At 40.5% G+C, this 20,248-nt stretch overlaps 1 protein-coding gene across 3 annotated transcripts in view; it reads right to left on the reverse strand.

Moving 5' to 3' along the window:
• Window positions 1–1,288: 1,288 nt before the first annotated feature.
• GPCPD1 (glycerophosphocholine phosphodiesterase 1) overlaps window positions 1,289–20,248 on the reverse strand; it is a 35,778-nt gene continuing 16,818 nt past the window's right edge. For 2 of the 3 annotated variants that reach the window (XM_060272400.1, XM_060272399.1), the window contains exons 7-20: window positions 18,885–19,008; window positions 18,169–18,412; window positions 15,929–16,091; window positions 15,476–15,608; window positions 15,148–15,202; window positions 13,905–13,997; window positions 12,533–12,610; window positions 10,667–10,706; window positions 9,623–9,684; window positions 8,715–8,780; window positions 7,291–7,427; window positions 6,031–6,166; window positions 5,651–5,811; window positions 1,289–2,776 (exon numbers count right to left, since the gene is read on the reverse strand). In XM_060272400.1, coding sequence (XP_060128383.1) covers window positions 2,587–2,776; window positions 5,651–5,811; window positions 6,031–6,166; window positions 7,291–7,427; window positions 8,715–8,780; window positions 9,623–9,684; window positions 10,667–10,706; window positions 12,533–12,610; window positions 13,905–13,997; window positions 15,148–15,202; window positions 15,476–15,608; window positions 15,929–16,091; window positions 18,169–18,412; window positions 18,885–19,008 — 1,682 coding nt within the window. In that variant the 3' untranslated portion in view covers window positions 1,289–2,586. Of the gene's footprint in view, window positions 2,777–3,318; window positions 3,357–5,650; window positions 5,812–6,030; window positions 6,167–7,290; window positions 7,428–8,714; window positions 8,781–9,622; window positions 9,685–10,666; window positions 10,707–12,532; window positions 12,611–13,904; window positions 13,998–15,147; window positions 15,203–15,475; window positions 15,609–15,928; window positions 16,092–18,168; window positions 18,413–18,884; window positions 19,009–20,248 lie in introns of all 3 variants that reach the window. The other variant, XM_060272401.1, reaches the window with a different exon arrangement.

The following is a 20,248-nucleotide window of genomic DNA, read 5'->3' on the forward strand; positions in this document are numbered from 1 at the left end:
ACTGTCTCATAGCTTACCCTAAACCGCTTAATCAAATGAAAACACTCTAAACATATCCCCCCACCCCATTTCTTAAGCGAAGGTAGTTCTCCCCCACCCAACGTGTTTGTTCTGCTTAAAAGGTCACTCTCTGGTATGCGGGAAAAATGTCAGTTTGCCTTCAGTGTTTGGAAAGTGAAATTCTTCAATAGATGGATTAAGGGCTGGAAACCCAAATGTCAGGCAACCGGTCTTTCAAGGAATGGATCTTTTAGCAAGTTAAGTTTGGAGCAAAAGAGGCGAGGTTGCCTGCAAACTGCCTTCTTCCAGAATATCTTGTGTGAAGGTTGAGGAAGAGTTCTAGGAATGTAGGGCTTGAGGAGAAGTTTCCAGAGCAAGGAGTAAAAAAGAAATACAGTACTGGAGTTTGAGGAAAGAACTGCTGGAGGGTGGGCAAATGTTGGCGGAAGAGAGGAAGGAAGGCTAATAAGGGAAAGCATCTTGTTGGTTCATGCTACCAGCAAGAAAATAGGGAGAATAGAGCAGTGCAGGAGAAGCTCACTTCAATGTGTTTTTCCCCTCAGCTCTGTGACTCCACTCTCCCTTTCTCTCCAACTGCTCAGAAGCAGATACCACACATGTTCTGCCTCTTCTTCATTCTGGTTGGTCGGAGGCATGCAGGAATCTAGATAAGACTAGGGGGGCAATGGTACTGCTGCTCTTGACTGACTCCAGAAAGAGAGCTGGGAGCAGAGCAGAGAGCCACATGGGTACCTGGCAAAGTGTATGCAGGTATTTTGTCACTCCGTGAACATTATAATCCTAGCTATTTCAACATCCAGGATGGAAGCATGACTATTACAAAGCAAAAGGGTCAAGGCTCAGAAAAAATATGGATGCCATAAGCAGTCTGAGAATTCATGTTAAAATGTGCTCATTCACCCTGCAGACATACAGAGCATGGGGTCTAGACCACCTTAAAAAGTTGGATGATCAAGAACCAAATTCATAGTTAGGTCATAGTTAAATATTGCACACATGGCTCAAACCAATAGCTGTATAATTTGAATAGATTCCTAGGATCAAATGCAATGATTTGCTTACATAAAAATAAAATTATTTCTACAGCTGTAAAATCAAATAAAAAAATCAAATGCAGAGCTAGATTATATTTAGATATAAAATTTTATTTTTAAAATAAGATCATTCCCAGAGACCTGAAGGCTGCTCTTCAACAAAAGTTCAATACAAAGCAATCAAGACAAACTACGTCCACCAAACAACTCAGTAGTACTGACCAAAAACCATGTACATATACTTGCATTTATTGAACTTTTATATAGTCAGCTTTGTACAGCAGTGACAAGATTCATATTATACAAGCTATTGTTTTCAATTGTTGATTTGCCATAGAAGGATCCCCCCTTTTTTATTATGCACTTGAACACTTCAGTAAAAAGTTACAGATACTTGAGCTTCAATTACCTGGTATTGTAGAGAGGTATGGGTTTTAAGTACATGCAAACATACATACTTGACGAAATACTCTATATCATAATTTCTGAATAAGTTATACACAGTACATTAGCCAGAGGTTAAAGACTACAACCCTATTACATTCTGAAAATCAAATCTAACATTCTTTCTTTTCTTTTTTAACACAGCTGCTAGTGGCCAGAAAAAAAGATGATGAAAACCTCATTTAGCTATCTACATATAAAGGGATTGTGGTTTTGCAAGAGCAAAAGATTTAAGCATTTTTATTCAGCCCCTTACTACCCTTGCATCATATAGCACCACAAGAGTGCAAGGACTGCTGCAAACATCTAGAGCTTCATGTGCAGTACTTACTGGCTTTTGTATTGTGCATCTGTGCCTTTAACATTTAAGTACAATGATATATATATATTTTAAACCTATAGTCAGACACTGGCAATTTGGCTTTTAGTGATTGACAACATTCTGTGCGTCAGCAAAATTTAGATACAAAAACAGTGAAGGAGGGGTACCATTCACCTGAAGGTTGCTAGGCAGAGGTTATGCCATTCATCATTGTATCAGGCAAAATAAAAAGACAAGACAGCAGCAACCTGAAGGCAACGGGGGTGGGTGGGTGGGGGGTGGGGTGGAGCAGGGAATGAAGCTACAATTGCAGTTTTGCAATGTGATGGCACACCTGTCTGAATAGATGCGTGCATCGGTGCAAATGCACGCACCTGAGGTACCTTTCCCCCCAGGCCAAATATTATCTTATACAGTACAGTCTTCTCCACTAGTATTGGAGTCAAATCAATTGAACAATGATATTTGGCAGTTGAGATCCTAGCAACTTAGGCAACAATTGCATTTCAGATTGCTCAGAAACCAGGTGCGTATGTTACAGTACACAGATTCCGCATTAAACTGGTCAGTTCAAAACACAGGAGTAGAGTAAATTACACTGACCAAGCGTTCTAGCAATGGCTTTGACAATTGAGCAACGACCTTTCATATTCTACAGTGGACCATGTGTTATTGCTTCGTTTGGGTGCAAGAACAGTGAGGCATTGCTAGCTATGTTCAGTGGAAAGAACATACCAAACAGCATTCCTCTGTGCATGGAGTCTGCTAAAAACTGCTTGAACTCTCCGACATCCTTGCTTTGATGGTGCTATTACTACACTTACATAGAGCTACAGAACTAAAGTGGCTCACGGTGGGACAGAGGCAGCTTTTGAGCTCTGGTACCTCCTGCTTCAACCGCTCTAGCTGCTCGGTCTGGAATATATTTGGTTGTTCAGGCATCCAGTCATAAATCCTAAGGCAGACATACAACGAGAAAGGAAAGAATGCAAAGGCACACTCAAGGTCTTATATACACAAGAGAGCATATATATGCCCCAGCACAAGCGAAGTCTTCACCCCCCAAAAGTTTTATGCCAATGTTTTAACACTGAAATTTGCTTTTATATGCCTGTGTGCTCAAATATTTCATCCAGTGATAGTTCTAGAAGTCGGGTGCACAGCATCTGGTATGTCGCCAAGTGAAAGCTTCAAGGCAACCCTGCTAGCAAAGTTATGGAGTGGCTTTCCTGGGTGTTAGAAATCACCATGTTATAAATCCATCCAGTAGTTCTGATGCATGCATTGGCACAAGATGCAGGCATTGCTTACTATTTGCATGTCATGCCATACAACCATTTCAACCTTTAAATGAATGAAAAGTCTGCAAAGAACATAGTGCATACGTTGCTACCGAATCAGAGCGTTCCAATTTTTGTTTTTAAAGTAAGGAGAAAGCATTGTGGAGTTATGGACTTTTCTTTTTTTAAAAAAGCATTCTGGTCAACAAGTACAAACCTGTCACATCATTTGTAAGTTGAGGATCTGGTGAGTGTCTAGAGGAAAAGGAATCCAGGTGTCAGGGATTAGTTACTCTCCTATTTAGAGGGTCTACTCCTGAATACAGCACACCTAGAATTTTTGCTTGTCTCTGGGAGACAGGTGCCTGGGGGATTTGCATAGAGAGTGGATCCAATGTCTGATTCAGAGTCCCATCAGACATTCATAACATGACCGATAACTCTAGCCTTCCATTAAAGGCCTCAAAGGCCAGAACTCTGTGGACAATGATTGGCAGGTGCAGAAAGGAAGCTGAATTGACCCCTCCCCACCCCACCCCGGTCGCCTCCATAGCTTCCGGTGCTGGTTCTGAGAACAGGCACTTCCACCTACGGATTCCAAGCTTGGTGAATTCATGATTGTTTGCCCATATAAAGAAGCAAGAAATTAAATCTTGAAATGTGCCAAATTGCTTTAGGTTGAATACGAATTAAATCTCTTGCTATTGTACCTAGGGTTTCCTGAAAAAGACTGTTCAGTCTCCACCTATAAGGCATGCTCTAGGTGACCAAATTTCTGAAGCCATTTAAATGAGCAGTCATAAAACAGTACAGTGGTACCTCTACTCACGAATAACTCTACTTACGAATGGAGCTCCGTCCGCCATCTTGGATGTAGTTTAGATAGGATTTTTTCTACTTACGAATTTTTAGATAGGGTTGCTTCTACTTACGAATTTTTTCTCCCAATGCATTCCTATGGGATTCGACTTACAAATTTTTTCTACTTACGAATGTGCGTTCAGAACGCATTAAATGTGTAAGTAGAGGTACCACTGTACTCAGTTTTTATTTTAAAGTTAGCTTTACATCTTAAAATATAGTTTGGAGCAACTAAAATATAGTTTGGAGTAGCTACTAAAAGTTTTAGTAGCTATTGCATTCCCTCACCAAATCTGGGGGCATTATTTAATGAATAACCCAAACCCTCTCTTCTCAAACTACAGTTCTTTGAAACCGTCCAGGCACTTCTCTGTTGTGCAGCCACGTGAACAGAATGATTAGTAATGCTCTGCGAAAATGGTTTTCAGATATCCAGGGAATTAAATTAGGGAAACCAGAAACAAAAACTCCTTGATGTGAGAATAATGTTTATGATCCAAGCCTCAAAACTGATCTGATACACTAGACCACACTGTCATATTTTCGTGATATAAAATAGAAAGGGATTAATATGAAAACCATGAAGAATGAAAAAAGGGTTCAACTGGAAGCATTCACTGACAATAATTTGATTTCCTGTTCTCTAAAGGCAGCGTGAACAAACCGTCACTTGAGTTCCAAGGATAGTTCATGTAGTCTTATAAGATTCTGGTGTCGTCTGGGCTTCAGGGAAGTAAATTTAAAGTTCTCAACCACTCAGCTGTGCTTACAGGAGGGGTCAGGAGAACTTAGAATCCACCCTCCACCCACACAGCAGCTGAAGAGCCAGTGTAGATGTCAAGTGAGCTTCAGCATGACTGATGCCAGTCTCTAAGGATGCCATCTAGCGTGGGAAAGGTTAATTTAGAGTAAAAATAAAAGATTTTGTGCTAAAAGGTGTCAGATTGCAGAATATCTACAACTGTTCCTCCCTGTTGCTCTTTGGGACACGCTGCATATTATTCGACTTGTGCTGATGACTAAAGGATAGTAAAGACTAAGGAATTTCTCTCCCATGCTGGTTTTACATTTTTTATATCAGTACAGTACCCGGGAGCCCACAGAAGCAGCAGATGCACTCCCCTCATGGAAGATTTTAATTGGCTAGCTACCCGAGCAATTTAATGCTGATCTACATACAGGTGTTTGTACATGTTATTCGTAAGAGGCAATCCATAACAAAGCCAAACACGCTGATCAAATAGGAGGACATGAGGAGTTATTGGAAAATGCAAATTAAGCAGAGAAGAGCCACTGTAAAAGGTACAAGCTATTTAAATTACAGCCAACAGGGCAAAGGTAGTATACGCCACTTAACAAACTTTGCATTCAAGATGTATATCACTAAAGTGATATCAGTATTTAAAAAGGTGTATTTTGTATATTGATGCTTATTCCCCCCCCAAAAAAGAATTCAAGGTACATTGAACATGCATATTGTTCTAGGGCAAGCTCTGAGTGTATCACATAGAAACTACTACTACCATTAAAATGATACAAGGAGGGTCAGGTATGTATACATGTTTGCCTATTTGAGACAAGGTTTTAAAAGCCCTGGATTCCAAGATTCACCTGCTATCTTAGCAGCAATCTGAATGCAGTTATAAACTCTTTACTGATCATATTCAATATATTAAATACTGTGATACCTGTCATATATCAGACCATGAACTCCATAGTCCCTCAACTTCTTCCTGTTCTCTAGCTCATTTGTTTTGTCGCCCCAGCAGAAGACAACTAAGCCTTTAGACCTGGCTTCGGCAACAAAAGATGGATTGATAAGCAACTCCTCTGTGTGTGCATTAATCCCCTGAAAAAAAAAGAAAAAAGAAATATTACCCATACAGAGCTGAGATGGTAGCAGTGCAAGGATTAATCTTTCACATCGTTAGGCATGTTGAGTACTATACAACTATGTTAAAATACATTGCGGTCTTAGTATTTGTAGAAAAGACAATTATAGCTAAAGCACAATCTTCATTTCAAAAGCAGTTACCACATATAATTGTCTAGATGCTTTATGACCTACCAGCAGATTTTCAAACTGTGCAAAACTTGTGGCAATAGCCGTTGTGCGGCTCCTGAGATCCATAAGTTCTGGGTAAGTATCACATTTTCCTTGAGTTAGAAACAATATGGGATATTTATTTTGTTTGTGCCTGACCCTGTAAAAAAAAAGTTTGAACTAAGTTACAAGTTGGATAGGAAAAATCCCTGAATCAGACCAGACCAGGAATCACCCATAAACTATAACTAATTTTCTTGCAAAATATATAGCCAACATTTTTGAATAACTCTGCATTCTTAAGTAGAACTTTTAATATGTAATATGAAAATGGTTATAATATTTAATCTAAAGTGAAGACATGCTACAAAAACACCTGCCCTTCCATTTTCTTCTTCACAAAGCACAAACCCTACTTTTAAAGCAGCCCAGACAAAAAAAAAATATTACAGTAGACTGGATGAAAACCATTTGCTGATTTGAACGACTTCAGTGATTGTATACAATTAGTTTAGACATGAAATTTGTTTGCTTCCACGGTCATCAAATGATAGCATTATAATGTGATGCATGTAGGCAGAGCCTTTTCTGAAAATTTTGAAAATGATGACATTCATCTGTGCGCCTGCTGCAGTGCCATGTTCCCGCTGCTTTGAAAGTAAATGAATTTCGATTATTTTGACACAGGTGCCTTCATCAGCAGAGTGAGACCCCACTCTGGTCATAAAAGACATATTAAAGGCTTGTCTGCCATTACCCAGAGGTAGGCCAGGGCTCAGGCAGGTCTGTCCTTCTCCAAAATCTAATCCTGTGGCGTCCTTTGCCTCTTTGGAATATCACCTGCTAAATCGAGGAATCGTGCCTCAAGGCTCCTGCCTAAAAGTTACTGAGAAGTACTGCCTCAGCTGAATGTTACTTTTCATTCTCCTTTGCTATATCTGTAAGGAGTATAATTAGCAGGCCTTTTAGGATGGTTTAGCCTCAGACCCATACCCCTTAAGCCCTTTATCACACCATCATGATCCTGATAGACCGGAAGAAGAATTTATAGCCTGTGCCTTCCTTTTAAATTTTAAGCCCAGTTTGAGCATAAAACTTGATGCCTTGTGTCTTAGCAGCTAGGAAGTCACAGCTTCCCCACCACTGATATGAGAGAATGATTTTCTTAGTTAAATATGAACCTTCATCTGTGAGTAAATATTATTTTAACACTAGTGAAATAAAGATGCTCCAAGTTAAAAATACATCTCTCTGAAATGTTATTAAGTATTTCCATCAACTCACATTGTACATATATCGGCATCAAATGAAGAAAATATAATCCTCCTGTGTCCAGCCTTGAGCAGAACAGTTTTCAAAAGTATGTCTAGATAGAGGTTCATGTCAAAGTAGGTTGAAAGATTGCCATCCCATAAACCATCCTGGAAATGGAGGGGGGAGAGAAACCAGACACGTTTGGTTATTTAACTTGAAAGTTCATGAACATCCATTGATATGGGTGAAGATTAAGCTGTACCTTTGAAACACAAAAGGCAAGTTACTCTATTCTGGTTAACTTAATAACAAAACAAAACAATAACAATATCAATAACAATAATTTCATTGTATCCTGCCCATCTGACTGGGTTGCCCCAGCCACTCTGGGCGACTTCCAACAAAGTATAAAGGAACCCACAAAACACCAAAAGTTAAAAGCTTTCCAAAACAGGGCTGCCTGCTTAGTACAGAAGAATTGTTATCTATCGTTCCTGACCTCCACTTAAAATCTTATAACCTAACAAATCAGCCATGAACTGTATTATGTTGGTCACAAAAACACAATTTTTAACCACCTAATAAATTAATGTTGCAGAAAACACCCTTTAAACAGTGTACATCAAGTAGCCGATAATTCTTTTGGGAAGCTCATGTTATGCTGGCATGGAGTTTAAAAATCCAATAAATATATTCCGTTTACCGGAGCATCAGCTTAGATCACAGTCATGATTGGACTGATGATCATATTTGGTGTTAGGAAGGAAATCCCCTCCCACCCAGCAAACAGGTTAGAGATTGTGGGTAAAAGCAGCAATGTCGCGTGAGCAGACTTCCATTTGTCCACTGGCTCTTCCTCCCCTCCGTCCTGGAACCACCTGCATGACCCCCAGCCTCATCTGGAGAATCCTTAAGCTTGTGGATGTGACTTGGGGGGGACATATGGAGGGAGGCTGAAGAAGGGGAGCACAAGTGAAAGTCAGTTCTGCTTGCACAGGGGCACCATTATTTCACCCTGTAGGATTTGGTTTTAATTAACTTCTCCTGCAGGAAGCTCACTTTGCTCTTTTGCTTTAGTCACCCAGAACCATGTTTTCCTGGCATTCTTCTGCAGTGCGCCTGATCTCGGCCATCATAGATTTGTCTCTACTGATCTGTGGGGACTGGTGGGTGGTCCCATCTTCCAACAACAGGCTGGGTTAGATGGAACCAACAGTGCCTCTATTTTCAGTAACTGTTCCTTAGAATTAGACGTGTGAACCACAGATTCCAGAGCTAGAAAACAATGCTAAATTTAGAAATGGCGTTCACTTACGGTACTTTAACCGTTGGAGAATCAAAGGAAAAAAGAAGCAGAAATGTACTATTTAACCAAATCAGTTTCTATAATTTAAACACTACAATGAAACAGCAAGCTACTATGTTTAAGATGTATTGTTAGTAGACTTTCTTACCCTTTGCTGGCAGATCCATTTAATTTCTATATTAAAGCCAACTTCTTCAGGAATGGTTTCTAGTACCTGGGTGGAAAAGCAATAAAAGTCAGGAAACACTGTGCTCAAGTGTTAAATTTAAGGGTGATTTCCCTCACCTTTTATGTCTGAAATCAAAATGACTCTGTAGAGCCTATGGAAATTGAATTCCAGTAGACTACAGTGGTACCTCTGGTTATGAACTTAATTCATTCCAGAGGTCTGTTCTTAACCTGAAACCGTTCTTAACCTGAGGTACCACTTTAGCTAATGGGGTCTCCCACTACAGGTACCACTGTATAGGATTTCCCTTGCAAATGGTAACCACATTAGCAGTCTAGAACATGCTATTCTAACAATCATATAGTTAAGAAAAATTCTGCACCTGCATCTACACAGACACTCCCTGGATTTTGTTTCTGTCACACTAAACCCTGACCAAGAAACAGATCCTGAAGCAAAGACATGCATATATCAGTTTAGCTTATCAATGGCATCTGTGACAAGGACCTTGTTTGCACATAACGCTAAATCAAACCATGCCTTGTTGGAAATAAAGAAGTGTGTGGGCACCGAGAGTGAAAACTGCAGCTGCTTTTCTCGTCCCACTACTGATGTACCTACCAATTACTGTGATATGCAAACCTGGGCTCCTGGTTTCTCTCTCTGAACAAACCATGAGTGGTAAACGAAGAATAAACCTTGGTTATAGCTTATGGTTGGGGAGAAACAGGGCTTAACCAGAAGAGGGGGGGAATTGGCATTAAAAAACCACCCCCCTTTCCATTCTGTCAAGGCAAGCCTCCACTGGATTAGGTTTTGCTTTAATTATCACTTCCATTCTCAATTTTAGCTTACAATAAACCTAGGTGGAACAAATGATTACTTACGCTTTGTAAGGAGGGGAATGGCTGTGTGTCAGAAGGAGCATTTTTGTCTTCTTTAAACGATTCTGTAGGAAAAATGTATAAAAGCCTTGAAGAGAAGTCTTAAGCAAAAGTTAAGTAAAAATGAGGCTTCCCCATCTTTTCCTTCCCCTACGGTCCCCTAGAAGGTTGGGGACCATCCAGAGCAGATTTGGGGGGGACACAGGGAGAGGGTGCAGGGGTAGGAGAGGATGAAGACACCCTGTTGCATGAGCTGAAGTCTGTTGCGCAAATGGGACAGCATCACTGGATGCTGCCCATAGAGTGCCACAAAAACTGTGATTACTAGCTAGAGCGAGTTAATTCATAACTGACAACTTGCAGACTGGTCGTGCTGCACCTCTAGGGATGCCACTGACCCTGCTCAAAGCTGCACTGCTATCTACTGGCAAGCCTAGCTCATCTTTACAAAGGCATGGAAGCCAAAGCAGAAGGCAAAAGGAAAACCTGCTGCAACACTTCCAACAGCTTCCTGCTACCAAGAGAGAGATGCTCTCACTCTGCCCATCTCCTATTTGCTCTATCTCTCTTCTGTCCATTCTGAAGAGCAGGAAGCAGTTAAGATATGCCAATAAGTCCTGGGTGCTTATACAAAGAACCAAGCATCCCCCCTCCCTCTGTACCATAACACCGTTCTAAATGGCCTTGCCAACCCAGGAGACACGTTATCTAAATTCTACACTTCACTAAAAGTAGTTTACTTCTTCACTGGCCCAATATTAACTAACTTGTTGCCAAGATAAAAGCTTAGCAGTAAAGCAGACTTGAGTGAAGCTCTACCAGGCCAATAGATTATAACTGCCATATCTCAGACATAAGTAGTGTGAGCTATTGTTCTCATTCAACAAATCAATAAATGTCTGCACAAGCTCTTCCAAAGTACTGGGAGGAGATACTTCATTCTACAAAAACACCAGAGACAACCGTTGAAATATTAACTAGCCAATATGCTGGTTATGAATGGAAGAACAGCTGAGAATTACCAAATTTTTCGGCGCTTCTACGTACCTTCGCTATCTTTGGATTTCAATGCAGTCACATGTAACAGCTACAAGGAGGAAAACACAAGACACTTTTAAAAGGTATCTTTCGAGTATTGCCCACACATTTCCTGAACAGTGTCTCTGCAATGGCCTCAAAATAATGCTGAGTGCAGTCTACAGCAAGAAGGAAGGCTTGTTCCTATTTGGTCGTCTTGGGAATTCAGATAGTTTGATAGACAATTCATGATGCCTGGGGATACTTTTTTAAATTTTAAGTTGCACTAGGTCAAATTCAGCTGCTGGCAGTTGTGTGAGGCTCCAGCAACCCAGGGCTTAATAAACACAGAGAAACAGGATTCTGTTGCTGGGTCTCTAGGAGCAACAGTTTATTAAGTAAAAACTAAGCAACATAACTTTTTTTTTTGCCTCCAAGGACTAGCAAAATCTTACTCAGCAACCTGACACCCCACCCCAAAGCAGTAGTTTATGATGTTGAGTTTTTGCTGAGGGATGTATTATACAGTATCATGAGTTCCTGGAGCTTTTGAGCCCGTCAACAGGAATTTGCAGTTCCAAATGTTTCCCCCTTTTGAGCCTAGCAAATAGGACTCTAGCACTTTTTGTGAGCTGGCAGTAGAGGGGGATAGGTGAGCTGAGTGCAGCCAGACCATGGCAGAACTGATGCCGTTTCATTCCCTCTGTGGAAGAAGCAGAATGTTTTGAATCGCTTTGCAAATGTCCCACACCTTTTGATACTGCCGTTTTAATACGAAATGTATTAGAGCATTTTTGCAGCAGATAATGAAGGTTAGTAGCCAAAGAGGAGTATTAAGTCATGTTAAGGCTATTGTGAGAAGCACTTGGTATGCATCTATATTATTCTGGATAAAACAAGTCTACATCGGCAACCATTTTGATCTTTCCTTAAGATTCCCATTCCATGGGAGGCTGGGCTAGATGGATCTTTGCTCTGATCCAGGAGGGCTCTTCTTATGAGGCCTTAATGCTTAGCATAAATAGAAGAGCCTATTCCAAAGGCAGTATTCCATGGCAAAGACCATTCTCTGGAACAAAGAGAATATAGACAATGCTTCAAATCACTGATGTCGAACACGAGTTTGAGCCTTCCGTAACCCTTGTGTGGAAGTAACAACAACATTTTAAAATGTTTTTAATGCTTCTTCCTATAACTATGTCCTGTCCTTGGTAACACAGAACTGTCTGCAGTCACATACACACTTGTTACTTCCTGGTTTAATCAGTGATATGCTTTCAGAGGCCTGTTCTTAATTGTGGTTTGAAAACTGCAGCTGGCTGAAAGCATCAGTGCTTAACTTCCAGCTGCAAGCAGCCAAAAGGAAGTTATAACATCTACCTTCAAAAGGCTTCACTCATTACCGGTGGTTTTCTGGGCTCTGTTCAAGGTGCTGGTCCTTGCCTACAGCCTTAGCTCCCCTTGCATATTGCTATCATTTGGACAGGCACTGCTTTCTATGCCTATATATATATACACACACACATACATATTTTAAAAAGTGGTTGCCATGAAAAGCAGGGTCATTTCCCACTTTTTTGAGCTCCTTTTCAAAAGGAGGCATGCCAGCTGCATGCCAGATTCCATCTGTTTAAGTTTTCAGGAAGACAGTTTAAACTACTGTTTCCACAGTATTTGGATCAGGCCGATCCAGAAGTGGAAAGCTGCATTTTGTAATTTCACATTACTGCAATTAACTGTGGTTATTGGTTCAGTTCTGGAATCGGTGTGTTTTATCCATTTATTAAAATTACGAGCTGCCTTGATGGCCTATGTTGGATAGGACAGAAATGTTAAGTTAAAACAATTTACTGGCCTCATGGGCCAGCCTGGTACAGGGCCAGCCTGGTACAATACCTGTAATAACTGCAGTTGGGCATATGTGAGCTCTTTTACGGGAATCTCGAACAGTTCCACTGGCTCAGATTCATCTTTCTTTTAAGCAAATAAAGAAAAAGAAGAAAAAAGATTAAGTTAGAAAGCTACTGGATAGTGTGAGTTCTTCTAAGGCTGTACTCACTGCTTTTAAAGCTCTTTGATCCATTACGTTTAACTCAGCTAGCAAGCTATAAGTCTAAAAACTAATAATCCCAAATACCTTTGTTTGATAAAAAAAAATCCCAGGTTTCGTTTGTGTTAAGATACTTGGAATAAACATAATGGGAAAAACTGGGACAGTGGCAGCAGCCACATCTGGATGTCATACTAAACCATAGTTTAGCATGATGTAAAGGAGCCTAGGTGAGTCTTGAGCTTAAGTCACTCCTTCCCCACCCCTTTGTATGTTTGTCTGAAATAAACCGTAGTTCATATTAAACATAATTGGGCAGTTCAGATGAAAGAACAATCACAGCTAAGGAAAACTGAACATTTGTCAAGACTTTATAGCCATATGGAAGAGGCAAGAGGAAGCAGGGGAGCCTGAGGTTTGGCGCAGCTCATTCCAGCTTGTTCATGTCCATGCTAAACTATGATATCTGAATGTGGACATCATCTTCATATTGCAAACTTCATATGCAAGACAGTGCTCAACATATTTCAGAACACAATACATTTTTTTTCCTGGTTCCCTGTTTCAGGTCAGACACATTACTTTAATAATAATGTCTAAAAACATTTGAATCTCTGCCCATCAGATAAACAACAGGTTCCTGCAAATAAACCGCCCTTAGTTTTTTGGACTATTCCTTGAAGGAAAAATATTTTAAAACCACTGTTCTTAATTCAAAGCAACCTTACACTTTATACTCCCACTGAGAGGGGGGAAATAACTAAATTAATTCAATCTTGTAATTCTAGTCTATTTAATCAATATGTATAGAGATATAGGATTTGTGGTCAGCAACACAACAACAACAACAACAACAACAACAACAACAACTTATTTATACCCCGACAACAACAACAACTTATTTATACCCCGCCCATCTGGCTGAGTTTCCCCAGCCACTCTGGGCGGCTTCCAACAGAACATTAAAATGCAATAATCTATTAAACATTAAAAGCTTCCCCAAACAGGGCTGCCTGTGAATCACAACATGAACAAGATAGCATATTTTCCACCTCATTTTATGAACTTCTACTAAAGGAAGTCAAGATGAAATCTTGCAAAAGCACAATAAGTACTTTCATTATATTACCACCAATCCAAGTCTCTTGAGATAAAGCTATTTTACTGCCCATTTCAAAAATGCTAGCCAAGTAAAACAAACAACACATTTAAAAATACCTTTTTCATAGCAATACAGCAAGTAAGATCATGATATATGATAGGGACGTGATCCTTGGAAAGGTGTACATCAAATTCCACAAAGGCTGCTCCCTAAGCGAAAAGAAAGGTTGGAGAAGAGGACAGCAAATAGATTTTAGCATATGAAAGGCTAATATATAAAACAAAGACAAATATACACACACATTTCCACCAACTGTGAAAAGACACAATAGAGTGTTGGCTGGCATTCTGTAGCAATTTATAGAGAAAGTCTAGAAAGAAACTAAAACTCTATTTGAGGAGACTGACATGTTATAATTCCAAGCACAGCAACATCATTTTTATATAAAATGTGAGTTTTATGAGAAGCATGGTATTATGTAACGATTTATATTTCATTTTATAGTGTTCATTCTGATTTTATTTGTATGTGCAATATAAATGTGACAGGATAGAAAATTGACTGATCTTTTATTTTTATTCTTTTTTAGGGGGTGGGGAGACGAATAAGCATCTAAAGAGCTTCTAACATTAAGCCTTCTTATAGTGAAACGTAGAAGTTCTCTAATGCGTTTACTTGCTCATAACTTTAGAGGGGGGAAAGGGGGAATCTATCCTGTGAGCAGACATTGAATATAGCAGTGGGTTGCAGAAGGAAAAAAGTGACTGGGAAGAGTGAGTCTTGGAATTATGATGGTCCCTTGTGGGTTATGTACTACCGCTCTCCTTCAACATGATTCCTTAGATTTAAACTGAACACAATTCAGCCCTCTGTTCCTTGGTTTTTAGGCTCGCCTTTTCTAATAACTGGAAATGCTAACAGCTGTCATTGCTGAGGTCATCAGGGGGACAGGAAGCTGCACCCTGGCACCCATCCTGGGTATAGCTCAGGGCAGTCTTGAGCAGGTCGGGCGCCCTGGCGCTGAGGGGCAGAGATCGCTCCGGCGCCCCCGCCCTCGCAGGGCGCAGCATGGTTTCCGCGCCACCAGGGCTCTACCTAGAGCCGGCCCTGGTACAGCTCCACCTGTGAGCCTCTGCTAGTATATAGAGATAATTTTTCCTGTCTTTCTATGGAACTTGTGATCTTTTGCAAGTGGCCTTGGGAGGACTTTGCCCTGAAAGGCAAGCATATATGATCACTGAATGAATAAAATATTATGTATTTTCTACAAGGTTTAGTTTTTGCTCATTGATAATAGACAGCCATATGTGTTAACATGCAAAAAAAAAAGGAATCAAGGTAAAATCACCACACACATACATGTCTAGCAGCATTTTTCAAAGAAGCAATGGTATTTTCTCGAAGTTTAGCAAGCCTGGGAGGAGGAAAAAGGAAAAAAGTTTCACTTATTTTTGATGTTGAAAAAAAAATAAAATTCACAAATCATAGGCAAGCAATTTTATAGGCAATGAGCTTCTTAATTTGAGTTTTCATTGTACATGCAGCGCTTTGCAACCTTGATCCACCAGGGCTGTCCCAAGGAAGAAGAAAACCTCCTTCCCTGAGCTGAAATCTGCTAGAGATTCACAGGATTCAAATTAGGGGAACCACTAAAATTAAAACTCCAAATTCAATTATGCAAACTTACTTGGTGGTGGTTGTAGAGTTTCCTGCGCCCCTGTGTCCAACATCTAACCCTGTTCTGTCACGCCAGTATTTGGCATATGAGGCTTTCACATCACAGTAGTACCCTTGAATTGGTTTAATAATTATGTAGTCGACTAAAAAGAGAAAGCGAATGTCACTTGGTGGTCAAATTCTTTACTTTTATCCAATGAAATCTTTTCTCTCTTCACTAGGTTCAGAGAAACATCACTTAAGATTTACTGGGATATGGTAAAAGTACCTAATGGAGAACCAAAAGGTACATTTTGAATATATTCCTTATTATCATTTCACTAGGTCCCTGACATAAACTACTAGTTCTGGTTGAAAGCACCAGTTTTTCTGAAAGTCCCTAGACTAAAAATTTCTGAAAGCAAAAAGGGGAAATGTATTTAGCTTAAGACCCATGCTTGCATTACCACTATATTAAGCATACCTCTAACTTTTCCAATTGTTTTTCGTGAAAGTCTGCTCATAATAGGAAGAGTGAGAATGCCACAGCTCTTTCCCGATTCTGCAAGAGTGGAGGATAACAGACACGCAGAGCCCACGTGCCCTGGAAGTGCGTCTCCTTGAATCACTGCTTCACTAAGGTCTTCCTAAAAACACAACAATGTTTACATATTTAACTTTACAGTCATACCTCATGTTACGTTAGGTTCATGTTGCGTCTTTTCGGCTTGCGAACGTGGCAAACTCTGAAGTGTATACTTCTGGGGTTCGCCATGTGTGCAGAAGCGTTCTGCACACTTTGCATGTATGCAGAAGCGCTCTATTGTGCCGCACGCGTACGCAGAAGCGGTGCTCTAGTTACAGACTTTTCAGGGGGGTGAACAGCACCCCGGAATGGATCAAGTCCGTAACTAGAGGTACCACTGTATTGCTGTGCTTGGCACTTCTTTTAAACTCCTGGAAATGTGAGGATGCAGAACTTGGCAGCATTCAGTGTGTTGCAGCCTACAGTCAAGCACCGTTACATCGGATATTGTTTTGCAAAATGAGTTTGAAGATTTTGAGAATTTACTCATGTATTCAGATGTACTCTTTTACAGTTACATTACGACTGAGAAGGCTAAATTGTGTGAATGAAAACAGTGAGTGGATACTTGGAACGTGAGCTCTGCAAGGTTGCCAAAGAGTAAAAACAGGTTCCTGATGGCTATAAAACAAAACAAACAAAACACTATTACTCGGGACACTGGTCTTCAACTGATAGGTCATGACCACCATGCAAATATATGGCAAAAGATTAGGAAATGGGTCCCCAAATGCTTGTTTGGGTTAAAAGTGGGTCCTAGGTCTGAAAAGGTGGAAGATACCTGACTTGGAAGATGAAATGACACATTTCAAGACAGTTGCGCTCTTTTTGCCTGGAGGCACCCTGATAACAGCAGAGATGAAGAGTTGCATTCATTGTTGTCCCAAGGCTCAGATTCTGTCAGTGCAAGGATTTTCCTTGTGTTGCAGAACCTTCTCACCTCCTGTTCCTCCTACATGCCCCCTAAATCAGTTCTGGGAGCTCCCTAACCCTGCCAGAGTTGATCTGAGGATGGCTATGGGGGATGAGAAGTGGGGATTCCTGTTGCACTAGTGGGAATCTTAGCACTGGCTTCTGCAATTGTAATTATTTATGACATACTGAGCAGAGTCCTTGCAATTTAAAGGATGACTGCAATTATTAACACATCAGCGCACTTGTTCTACAGTTAAGTCTAGTCAAAGGCGACTATGGGGTTGCGGCGCTCATCTTGCTTTCAGGCCGAGGGAGCTGGCGTTTGTCCACAGACAGTTTTCCAGGTCATGTGGCCAGCAGGACTAAACCACTTCTGCCGCAACGGAACACTGACGGAAACCAGAGCACACAGAAACGCTGTTTACCTTCCCTATTTATCTACTTGCACTGGAGTGCTTTCAAACTGCAAGGTAGGCAGGAGCTGGGACAGAGCAACGGGAGCTCACCCCGTTGTACAGATTCAAACCGCCAACCTTTGGGGCCGAGACACTTTGGGGTGAACACCTCTGCAGCACCCCAAGAAGCTGTGTGAAGCTTCCATGATTGCTCCACTGCTTACGTCTCTTGTGCTACTAAGCTGGCAGACAGAGCAACTATATCCCTGCAGAGCATGTGTGAATAGATGAAATAAATCATTTATTTTGAACACTGGTACCACTGCCTTGATCTCTGTGCCCCCCCCCAATTCCTGGGTTGCATTCATGACCCTATGTTTCCACAAACAGAAGGCACTTCATATCCCCCACATAAAAAAAGATCTTCTCCAAGGCATCAGGGGCTACTGAACACTGTAAGCTATGCTGTATGAAGTTGCAACGGGAGTGGGAAATGGGCCAAAACTGGGGGGGGGGGACAGGGGGGCAGCCCACAGGGTTCAGAAGCCCCGGCACCTGGAGAATTGATTGTATGAGCCTAGTTTTGCTCATGCAGTCACTGGATGCAACCTGGTCGGTTTCATAAGTCCTCAGATAATCAGTAGAATAATATAGTAGAGGATGAATTGCACAAGCCCAATACGTTTGATGCCAAGAGGTCTAAAACATTCCCCATTCTGTGAGGTTCTTCCCTGCCTTCCATTTTCCAATCTATAAATTGTACCGATAGGATAAAGGTATAAAAAGGCCTTCTGGCCACCAATATCAAACAAATAGCTAAGCCCTCACCTCAAAAAAGTCAAAGATTAATTCCAAATTGTCCGGTTCCATGGTCTGAATAGAATATTCTGTCCATCTATCAGGCTGCAGACCATAACCACATTCTGGCTGGGAATGACGAGATTTGAACTCAGTGTCACTTATTAGTGAGATCTCCAGTGTGTTTGACATTTTTTGTTGAATTGTAGGTGCCAGTCTATCATCCTCTTCATCTTCACCCTCCTCCTCCAAGCCTTCAAGGGTGAGCTTCACCCTAAGCAGTAAGGAGAAAGCAAAATCTGATGTCACATTATGTAACAAATATTCAGTGACATCACTAGACACAGAATAATGCATTATGCTTTTGGTAACACAATGAATTCAAGGCATGATAAATACAGCACTATTTTTCTACTTACGGACTCCAGCGTAATAATAATTTGAGTGTCTTGTGGGTGGGGATGAAGGAAGAAATTCCTAAAAGGAGGCTTCATATGTACTATAAACTGTACAGATTTTTATTTTTAGTTTCCCAAAAGCAATGGCAGTGAAGAAACTCAATGCTGATTATATAAGCCAGAAGATGTGTGTGGGGAAAGGAGTTTCTGACTTTAGAAAACGGACTGGGAAAGGAGCTCAGCTTTTTCACTATGCCAATATAGATGGATAATCCAGTAGAATTCATATGCTAAAGATGGGATTTAGTTTCAATAAGAAATGGAGAACTTTGATTAGCATGATCATACCTAAACCTGGATTTTTTAAATTTTCTCTTAGTTATAGATACAGGAGGCTTTTCAGAAAAATGCAGGCGTAGTCTTATTTCTGTCTGACATGTCAGCCAACCGGAATCAACACTTTCCACATCATCTGACAAAGGAAAAAAATAATTACAAAATGATTTTGCTACATTCCAGAATGTCACCAAAAAGACTTCTTAAACTTGTCACTAAAGCACTACTGTCCAATATCCCAATTTCCAAAAGAGATGTGCCATCACAAGCTACAGTCATACCTTGACAACCGAACGCTTCGACTTCCGAAGGTTTCGACTTCTGAAGTCGACAACCCCCGGAAGTGCTTTCTCCACATGCGCCTGGCATGCGCATTCTGCGCCGAAACAGCACTTCGAGAACCAAAAACCTCGACTTACGAAGACGGCCGCGGAACGGATCGTCTTCATAAGTCGAGGTACCACTGTAGTTGCTGCTGTTGAAACTAGCCCCAGTAGTATAGGTACAAAAGTTTGAGGCAAATCCAAAAACAAGATCAAATAATAATTATGTATGCCACAGCAGCGGCACGCATATTGATAGCGAAGTATTGGAAAAAGGAGGAGGTACCGAAGTTGAATGAATGGCAAGGAAAACTATTTGGATTCCTAGATTTGGCAAGATTGACGAATATAATAAGAGGAGGTAACAAACAAAAATTCGAACAAAATTGGGTAAAATTCGGAAAGTATATGAAGCAACAATGCCCCACAATAAAATCTTGGATTCATTTCTAATGACCGGCACTGAAAATAAAAAATTGATAATTGAAAAATTTGAAATCAAGAAATTCGGATTATTAAAACTGAAAATATAGAATATGCAGAGCATTGAAAGGAGCAGTAGGAAAAGTAATTATGAAGACCGAGGTGCAGATAAGTGGAAGTATCAAAAAGGAGAGATGTATTAATTATTTGATTTGATTTGATTTAGTTTAAAGATAAGAACTTTCATTTTTAAAGACATTATTGTATCATAAGATGGTAATGGTTTAGTCAAATTTGTGTATATAGTGTTGGAATAATTTGTATGTATTTTATGTTTTCATCTTAATAAAGATTATTTTTTAAAAAAAATTAAAAAGAAAAAGTTTGAGGCATAGACAACACAGACCCAAGCAGACATACTGGAATGACCCTAATAACAATAAATGGTCTGCCGGCATGCACATTTTCGCTATGATTACATGTTCCTAAAACTATGGATGAGTGCTATACATGGATGAGCAGAAGTAAGTCTGCAAAAGCCCAGGGCTTGTGCACTCCCCACTCCGCCCCCCCCCCACAGGCCAGGAGGAGGAATAAACTAGGATTCATTTTGGCTCAGGAGTCAGCAAA

The sequence above is a fragment of the Zootoca vivipara genome, chromosome 3 (assembly GCF_963506605.1).
Source record: "Zootoca vivipara chromosome 3, rZooViv1.1, whole genome shotgun sequence".
Taxonomy (NCBI): domain Eukaryota; kingdom Metazoa; phylum Chordata; class Lepidosauria; order Squamata; family Lacertidae; genus Zootoca; species Zootoca vivipara.